The sequence below is a fragment of the Ylistrum balloti genome, unplaced genomic scaffold (assembly GCF_031769215.1).
Source record: "Ylistrum balloti isolate Yb309-2 unplaced genomic scaffold, AGI_CSIRO_Ybal_v1 Utg370026, whole genome shotgun sequence".
Classification (NCBI taxonomy): domain Eukaryota; kingdom Metazoa; phylum Mollusca; class Bivalvia; order Pectinida; family Pectinidae; genus Ylistrum; species Ylistrum balloti.
Window position 1 is genome coordinate 1,502,726 of NW_026782091.1, and position 10,288 is coordinate 1,513,013.

The following is a 10,288-nucleotide window of genomic DNA, read 5'->3' on the forward strand; positions in this document are numbered from 1 at the left end:
ATGGATAAATAAGATAAGTTAAAAAGTGTGAAAGGGTATTGTTCAACCAAGAATAGATAAAGCATGTTGATATCTCCTAATCATCAGACATACAAAAACAACTAATGTCAACATAAGAAACCTTTATTTCAATGACAGTTTAACAAGTGTGAAATGTGTTCCATGTAAGAAGTCTTATCTTATCTCATACTATCAAAAATAAATTTTTAAACTATACATATGTATCACTAAAATATATTCACATTTACGATAAAAACACAACAGTGCAGAAAACCTGTTTAAGAATACATCAAAACCACCAGAAATTAGAGGCTTTATACTACGGCCTCTTCTTCTTACTCCTTTGGTTTGGTTACAATTATTTCATCTGTATTAAAGGAAAAGGATATCAAAGGTTAACCCCTAATCCTTCCATTGACCTTGTCCCTTTTCCCCCTATTTGACCCCATCCATGATCTACTTCTGGTATTGGGGCAAGATGAAATTCCCTTCATCTACTCTAAACTAAATCTGTTTAAAATTTGTTTATTTGTTTATACAAACGAAGAAGAAATACAAAGGTTTGTTTTTACTTCACCTCACCTCTCTGCCCAAGGATCCATATGCATGGAACTGAAGCAAATTACTGATAAATTTGATAATTGGAATTCATTTGACACCTTTTAACCCCATCCTTTATTTCCAAAGCATCAGTCAGATAAAATAAGCAGGGTATCTTCTAGCCCCAATCCTTGTGTTCCTAGAGTCAGTCAGATATAATAAGCATGATATCTTCTAGCCCCAACCCTTGTGTTCCTAGAGTCAGTCAGATATAATAAGCATGATATCTTCTAGCCCCAATCCTTGTGTTCCTAGAGTCAGTCAGATATAATAAGCATGATATCTTCTAGCCCCAACCCTTGTGTTCCTAGAGTCAGTCAGATAAAATAAGGATGGTATCTTCTAGCCCCAACCCTTGTGTTCCTAGAGTCAGTCAGATAAAATAAGGATGGTATCTTCTAGCCCCAATCCTTGTGTTCCTAGAGTCAGTCAGATAAAATAAGGATGGTATCTTCTAGCCCCAACCCTTGTGTCCCTAGAGTCAGATAAAATAAGCATGCAATTAAACTGCCATGTATGGACATGTGTAGTATTTTGATATTTCTTACTAACTTTGATCATATTTGATACCTGTGAACTTGAAAACTTTTGTAGCCCTAAATCCATCATGCTACAGGACAAATATCAGAACCCTGGGACTTTTGGTTTTTGAGAAGAATTCATTTGAATGAAAGTTTACGGACGGTGGACAATGCTACACAGAACACAATCGCTACAGGTCATTCTTTTGGTCAGATGACCTAGTAAAGCCCTCACAAACAGTCATGTTTTCACAGTATACAATATACTCTTTAACAACTGGCAGTGCTACAGAAATAAAACATTTTTAAAATATTTCAAATAAAATAACTTTTTCAAATAAAGTTTTTCAATGTAAATATAACATGATTTTTTAACACATTTCTGTTATAAATCATGAGTGACAACAGTAGGGTAGTGTTAACAGTGCATATCAAGATATCTTGTAGTAAACTTGGCACTCAACTTTGTATAATTTCTATTTTTCAACGGTTTAATCTTTTCCCTTCTTTTCTCTAACAAACACTTAACACATGTGATAAGTGTCAAAAAGTATGCTGTACTCGGTCTTTGTTAGCTATCCAGTACCATAGAGTGGTGAGGCTCAGTGTCCTATACAGTGATCAGTGTACACCTGTCCTGTAGAGGTTACCAGAGGTCCCTGGATAGAAAGCAAGAGTCACTGAGGCGTAACCAAATCATGCAACACAGATTAAACACAAAGTTACATCGGTAGTCAAGTCCATTCCAGATTTTCAAAAATTTGCAATGAACTAAAACTGTTAAAATCCAAGATGGCCACTGGTAGATGGTAACAGTACTGGTAGATGGTATATTGTACTGGTAGATGGTAACAGTCCTGGTAGATAGTAACAGTCCTGGTAGATGGTATATTGTACTGGTAGATGGTATATTGTAAAGGTAGATGGTAACAGTCCTGGTAGATGGTATATTGTACTGGTAGATGGTAACAGTCCTGGTAGATGGTAAAAGTACTGGTAGATGGTATATTGTAATGGTAGATGGTAACAGTACTGGTAGATGGTATATTGTAATGGTAGATGGTAACAGTACTGGTAGATGGTAACAGTCCTGGTAGATGGTATATTGTACTGGTAGATGGTAACAGTCCTGGTAGATGGTATATTGTAATGGTAGATGGTATATTGTAATGGTAGATGGTATATTGTACTGGTAGATGGTATATTGTATTGGTAGATGGTATATTGTAATGGTAGATGGTATATTGTACTGGTAGATGGTAACAGTACTGGTAGATGGTATATTGTACTGGTAGATGGTAACAGTACTGGTAGATGGTATATTGTATTGGTAGATGGTAACAGTACCGGTAGATGGTATATTGTAATGGTAGATGGTAACAGTCCTGGTAGATGGTAACAGTACTGGTAGATGGTATATTGTACTGGTAGATGGTATATTGTAATGGTAGATGGTAACAGTACTGGTAGATGGTATATTGTACTGGTAGATGGTAACAGTACTGGTAGATGGTATATTGTATTGGTAGATGGTAACAGTACTGGTATATGGTATATTGTAATGGTAGATGGTAACAGTCCTGGTAGATGGTAACAGTACTGGTAGATGGTACATTGTACTGGTAGATGGTATATTGTAATGGTAGATGGTAACAGTACTGGTAGATGGTAACAGTACTGGTAGATGGTATATTGTACTGGTAGATGGTAACAGTACTGGTAGATGGTATATTGTATTGGTAGATGGTAACAGTACTGGTAGATGGTATATTGTACTGTAGATGGTAACAGTACTGGTAGATGGTATATTGTACTGGTAGATGGTATATTGTAATGGTAGATGGTATATTGTGCTGGTAGATGGTATATTGTACTGGTAGATGGTTACAGTCCTGGTAGATGGTATATTGTACTGGTAGATGGTAACAGTACTGGTAGATGGTAACAGTCCTGGTAGATGGTAACAGTACTGGTAGATGGTAACAGTACTGGTAGATGGTATATTGTAATGGTAGATGGTATATTGTACTGGTAGATGGTATATTGTACTGGTAGATGGTAACAGTACTGGTAGATGGTATATTGTATTGGTAGATAGTATATTGTACTGGTAGATGGTAACAGTACTGGTAGATGGTATATTGTACTGGTAGATGGTAATGGTATATTGTACTGGTAGATGGTATATTGTACTGGTAGATGGTATATTGTACTGGTAGATGGTATATTGTAATGGTAGATGGTATATTGTACTGGTAGATGGTAACAGTACTGGTAGATGGTATATTGTACTGGTAGATGGTATATTGTATTGGTAGATGGTATATTGTATTGGTAGATAGTATATTGTACTGGTAGATGGTATATTGTACTGGTAGATGGTATATTGTATTGGTAGATGGTATATTGTATTGGTAGATGGTATATTGTACTGGTAGATGGTATATTGTACTGGTAGATGGTAACAGTACTGGTAGATGGTATATTGTACTGGTAGATGGTATATTGTATTGGTAGATGGTATATTGTACTGGTAGATGGTATATTGTATTGGTAGATGGTATATTGTATTGGTAGATGGTAGATGGTAATGGTATATTGTAATGGTAGATGGTAACAGTACTGGTAGATGGTATATTGTATTGGTAGATGGTATACATGTACTGGTAGATGGTAACAGTACTGGTAGATGGTATATTGTACTGGTAGATGGTATATTGTAATGGTAGATGGTATATTGTACTGGTATATGGTATATTGTATTGGTAGATGGTATATTGTATTGGTAGATGGTATATTTTTTAATAAAGTTGTAGAACCCTTACAATCTATAAAACAAGAAAGTGAAAAAGAAAAGTATAGATAGCTCCATTGTTTTTTTTTCATTTTATTTATTATTTAACATCAAATTATTTAAAGTAAAAAAAAGAAAAACAAAATTAACAAACAAGTTCTACATTATTATTTCTAATGAGTTTATATTTTGTTATATTTGCAGGAGTGTAAAGAAACTCTCATGATAATAATAATTATTAAAGAAAAATGAGAAAACATAGCAGGTAAATTTCCAGGTAACTCAACCAGTCCAGTAATTCTAATGTGTACAACAAAAGGTGTTCAGATATTGCTCCCTTGTGTCTATAACTCTGACTAGTCAAACTGTTAGGAATTCATGATAAACACAAAGACCTCATCAAGTTAAAAAGGAATGTTTACAATGGAAGATTGTCAATGCTAACCAAGTCTCAAAAAATAAGAAAAAATTCAAATCAATATCTGAAACAAAATACAACAATTTTAACAAGAGGCGTAATGGGCCTGCATTGCTCCCCTTGCTGGTACTTGTCCTAATTAATGAGAAGAGATGGTTTCAACAAATTTGACCCCTGTGACCTTGAATATTGTTCAAGCTTATTTCTTTTTATAAAACTCTCAGAAACCTTCCAGCCAAATATCACAATTCTAGGCCTTTTGGTTATTGAAAAGAAGCTGTTTAAAGGGGAAAAGTTGACAACAATTGGATGATGGGCATCATGCTATAGCTTAAACTAACTAGGACCTTCAACCCTTACTCTTTAGGCCAAGTGTGAAAAACATCCAAAAATGATATCGCTCTCTAGAATTATTTCAAAAAAATTTCACTCATTTTATCACAGCTTTGTATTTCTTGCACAAAATAATTTGTTTACTCCAGCATTTGCACAAATCATTCATGCCTGTAAAACATATATCACTTTCAAATTGTCTAGTTCATTTCCATGTTATGTTAAGAAAAGATGTGTTAAATGCTGGCCTCATTCAGAAATCCTGAATTCTTGAAACTCGTCACATCAGTGGTCTTCAATAATGTTCAGATCTTTCACTCTTCATTTTCCTGCAGTTTAATTTGAACCATTTGTGGTCTTCCAAACTCCCCAGTATGGATCAAACTCACTTTAAACCAGATTCATGGAAATTCCTCTGTTCGTGGACATTCACTTTGAACATCCTGAAAACTCGGATGTAGGTGTTCATCAACTCCATTTTTCCTTCTGGTCTGCATCATTCAAATGTCTGTTTTTATTCCAGGCTGTCACATATTCGTAGAGGAGAAACACAATACATATGTTCGGCGTCACATGTAAGAGGTAGATTCCAAAACCCTTGTAATAGCCTTGAAATCCCTCATACCTGCATAGAATAAAACCAATGGCAGTTGGCATCTGCACAATGTGCAAATTAGTAGATAATAACATGTAACATGTAAAGGTAACTCCTGTCATCACACCTCAGAACAAACACCTGTCATTACTTATAATGAAAGAATTTCTACAATTCACAGTTCGATCTAGTTCTAGTAAAGGGTAGGTTTGCTACCCCAGTACTTTAGAAAGTAGAAGAATAAACGATTTGATATCAAATTAGGAAACTGTACGCATTTGTCAAATACATTTTACAAATTAACATAGAAAATAAAAACATCAGGCCACGGAGAATCAGAAAATGGAACAAAAATATGAAATGTACGCACTACATGAATAATTATAATTGTACATACAGTCAAACTTCTAGGAATAGAACTTCAATGATTCAAATTTCTCTACGTAACAAATTTTTTGTCTGGTCCCAAAATTTTATTGCTATATATTGCTACTAACTCCTTTATGAATTGAAGTTTCATAAATCAAACTTTTTCATGTATAGAGGTTTTATAAATCAAACTTTTTCATGTATAGAAGTTTTTTCACAGACTGAAAGCTATATGACAACAATTATTTTCCTGTATTGTACAGATACTTTCGCCCCACTGCAACATCTCACATATGTTAGCGGAGAGTGCTACCTGACAACGGGATCACGGAGAGTGCTACCTGACAACGGGATCACGGAGAGTGCTACCTGACAACGGGCTGACAACGGGATCACGGAGAGTATGTATCAGTCTTGGAATTATAACAAATAAAGACCACTTAAATTCTGTGTGTTGTTTCATTTAAAATTGATCTGTAAAATACATACACTGTGAAACATGAAGGGACAAATGGAAACGTAAGCATGAATTATCAATTTCTCGTTAATTTTTGTTTAAAGTTATGCTTTTTTTCATGAATGACATTTTTCTTGTAAGATAAAAACAATCTTTTGATTTAATCTTGTATTTTTTCATATTTGTTGTATTCGTTCAGGTAGAAATATCATGTCTTCAACCATGTATAGCAATGAACATGAAAACGTCAACATAACCCAAAACAAATGTTGCAAAGTCTAGATAATCGTGAAATTTTGGTGGCTACAATATCATGAAAGTCTGGTGGCTACATAATCAATATACACCGCCACAAAATATAAAGATCAGGATAAAATGGCATAAATCTTACAAAAATCAATGAACCGTAAAATTGCCTCTTCATGCACATAGAACCATTGTATTAGTGACATTGAGCAAGTTTTATGAAAATCTGATCATTAGTTTAGGAGGAGTTACGTTCACAGGAAATGGACGTACAGACGGATGTACGGACGGACGGACGGGCAGACGAAGAAGATGACGCCAATATACGACGGCCTCCGGTGGCGTATAAAAAGGAAAATGACAGGTTAAAGTAGTAGAAAACCTGCTATTAGCTTATACTACTCTTGCTGACTTGGACTGAAGCTCGGAAATGTTGTAAATGTAGAAAGAGTACCCAGGGAAACCTATATGGTTGAGCAGGTGACCCCATACATTTTCATGTGCGATCTAGGAATGAAAACCCACTTAGGTGAAACGCATTGGCACATTGTCCACCAAACAGTACCTATGTATAAAGGCATGCTACACATATCCTGCATTTCGATTCACTGTAAAAAGATTTTCTGAGTAATTAATTATGCACTGTATGTATCTCTAACATCAATAAGGTAACAATTAAAGCATCAATGTTACCGAGGAAACAGTTCTAAAATTCTTAATTTCCGACATCTCTAGTTGGATTGTCATTGTTTCAACATGCACACAGTTTACACTGGTACATGTAAACACACTGGTGAATAGTACCTTTTAATACAAATTAAGAATTAGATACAGTAGGGTCAAAGATTGTACAAAAGACACACAAGTGATTAGTACCTTTTACTACAAATTAAGAATTAGATATAGTTGGGCCAAATAATGAATCCATCTGCATCATACAGCTATTACATTGTACTTCCCTCTAGAACTTGTCAGTTATGCTTAAGGCTTAAACTGGTGAAAACTTGGAGACGCTGAGAAAAATAACAATTTGGCAAAAGACAATATAAATGTAGAGGTATATGAAAAACTCCAAACATTTTCCTATTGGCTGGATTCAGATGATGAGTACATGTGTATGTAGGAAAACACGGCATGCAGTTAAAGCAATCCTTATAAAATAACCCGACAATGTCCCACAGGGAAAAACATCATATTGTTGGCAGTGGTGTTTATATACCACAAAGCCCAATATTTCTATTCCTGTAATGTTTTAAGCCAGAGTACCTGATGGAAAATTTTCCGTGTCCACATTACAAAATTTGTCCCAACGTCCTTAATCCATAATATATCTCTTTCTGTAATGATAATTTTTGGGTGAGAATACCATATGAAAATTTGTCCCGATGTCCTTAATTCAAAATATATCTATTCCTAAAATAGTGCTAATCAGACTGTGATACACTTACCGAAAGATCTGACTGATGATATCAAGGATTCCACCGTAATCTCTATGCTGGTCTTGGAGTCTTGATCGTATCACTTGGTAAGGATATGTTGTACTGGCAGCTATAATTTTTGATAACGCCGCAAACACGATATATTCCAGTGATTTCTACAAAAGATAATGTAACAATGATATATCATTTCACCGCATAACTGTTCTGTTGTGTCATGTCATTCGACCCTGTCAGGCAGTTGTGTGTCATACGACCATGTCAGGCACATGTATCATGTCATACGACCATGTCAGGCAGTTGTGTCATGTCATACGACCATGTCAGTCACATGTGTCATGGCATGTCAGGCACATGTGTCATGTCATACGACCATGTCAGTCACATGTATCATGTCATACGACCATGTCAGTCACATGTGTCATGACATACGACCATGTCAGGCACATGTATCATGTCATACGACCATGTCAGTCACATGTATCATGTCATACGACCATGTCAGTCACATGTGTCATGACATCATTATGACATTATCAATAAGCCACGTCTTGATGATATGATCGTCTCAGCAGTGAAATCATAAAGTCTGAGTCATGATGTCTTATAAGAAAATTGGTTTAAAAGTTTATATTTCAGAAATCTGAGTAATATGATAAATAGAATTTTATACTGGTGCCAGTGTAATTTGGAACTGATGAAACTTTCAAAAACTCTACTATGTCACATGCCTAAATGCTTGTTTAAGCTTGTTTAATAAATTCTATACTAAGTTAACTGTAAGATCCTACATCTCAAACTACCACACTGCCAATGAGATTTGCTGGGTATATTTCTCCATGAACAGTCATTTAGGGCAAGGTCTCCTTGTAGTTGTTGTAGGTTACCTCATTGAACAACATACCAGAGGCCCAATACATGCAATCCAGAGCACTAAGGGTACATTGTCTTATCTAAGAACATAAGCATGTCAGCTAAGACTGATCTGTTTCCTTATAAACTGTCATCAGTAGGGAGTATTAAGCTTCTAAGGTCTTAATCTCAGGTCAGGTGAGCACACCCATTTTCAACAATGATAAATCCTCACTTTACTTGAGAGATTTTGGTATCTGTCATGGAACTTTGTCTTATTGAAAGTTTCAGGCAAATCTGTTTACAAAATTTGTGAAACAGAACCAACAAGCAAACTAACAAGTACCAAATATATCCAGCTTCATGTCACACAAAGAAGTAAAATATTTCTCAATGAGATCACTATGGCAACCATAAAACTCCCCCATTTTTTTCATCAACCTGCATCTTTTGAACCCCTGTGTTCCAAGTTTGTCAGTCAGGTGACAGTTTCTTCCGTGAAAACCATGATAATGGGTTCAGGCCCTTGAATATTGAATCAGCTTTGACAAGTAAATACCATAGGTTGGAGATGTAGGGATATTGTTATCCAGAAATGGAAAATTCACAATAGGAAAACTGAAAATGAGAAAATATGACATAGATCTGTCCAGTAATTTGTGAGACATGTATGACATCAGGCTGAATACAGATAAATCTTGCCATTTACACAATATCTAGGTACGTCAGATATATCTTATGTATCATCATCATCATTATATTTCTACAAACAATTAAAACTGTTCTACTTACCAAACGGTAATCAGCATTACGACCTTGGTAGATATTGTAGCGGGATTTCATTTCCTCGTAAGCCATAAATTGCACAGCATACTGTGATATTCCAAAAACTCCAGGCAAGAAACCCTGACAAAAAATACCTTATTGTCAAACCATTCATTTTCCTCGTAGATTCATTTTTGTTGATTTCAACTGTACTCTTCACAAACCACATGTCAATGAACTCTAAAAATTAGTTTAAGTACACTGATTGAGGTATATTCATCCACCAAATGATGTGTTTAAAGAAAAAATGATCAATAAAAGTACAAAAACCTAAAATAAATCCCCCTCCAAAATAGAAAGTATATCGTTTTACAGTTAACAAAACAGAGGTTATGAATCAAGAAGCCTTAATTACTGTAATATCATTATCATTTCTGGGAGATTTATTTTCACTGATTTTCAGTGTACTATCTATGAGTTCATATTATCAACAAATCCACAAAGTGTGACAGAGTTACAAACACGTCCACAGATCTCTCTAGATATCACAGCATGTAGAGATAATTACACAAAGTGTGACAGAGTTAGATACACGTCCACAGATCTCTCTAGATATCTCAGCATGTAGAGATAATTACACAAAGTGTGACAGAGTTAGATACACGTCCACAGATCTCTCTAGATATCTCAGCATGTAGAGATAATTACACAAAGTGTGACAGAGTTACAAACACGTCTATAGATCTCTCTAGATATCTCAGCATGTAGAGATAATTACACAAAGTGTGACAGAGTTATATCTCATCATGTAGAGATAATTACACAAAGTGTGACAGAGTTACAAACACGTCCACAGATCTCTCTAGATATCTCAGCATGTAGAGATAATTACACAAAGTGTG

The 10,288-nt window shown here is 35.2% G+C and overlaps 1 protein-coding gene across 1 annotated transcript; it reads right to left on the minus strand.

Moving 5' to 3' along the window:
* Window positions 1-4,116: 4,116 nt before the first annotated feature.
* On the minus strand, window positions 4,117-9,478 carry LOC132548778 (mitochondrial folate transporter/carrier-like). The gene is made up of 3 exons (XM_060212673.1): window positions 9,414-9,478; window positions 7,782-7,927; window positions 4,117-5,291 (listed from the first exon to the last, which is right to left on the minus strand). The coding sequence occupies exons 1-3, from the start codon at window positions 9,462-9,464 to the stop codon at window positions 5,135-5,137; spliced, it is 354 nt and encodes a 117-aa protein (XP_060068656.1). The 5' UTR covers window positions 9,465-9,478; the 3' UTR covers window positions 4,117-5,134.
* Between the last annotated feature and the right edge of the window lie 810 nt (window positions 9,479-10,288).

What these genes read in the sequence shown, in the direction of transcription:
- LOC132548778 (XM_060212673.1), bottom strand. Translation starts at nt 9,464, where the DNA reads ATGAAATCCCGCTACAATATCTACCAAGGTCGTAATGCTGATTACCGT. An exon ending in GTAATGCTGATTACCGTTTG is followed by an intron (nt 7,928 to 9,413) that starts GTAAGTAGAACA and finishes TATCTTTTGTAG; the next exon opens with AAATCACTGGAATATATCGT. An exon ending in ATCATCAGTCAGATCTTTCG is followed by an intron (nt 5,292 to 7,781) that starts GTAAGTGTATCA and finishes TATTCTATGCAG; the next exon opens with GTATGAGGGATTTCAAGGCT.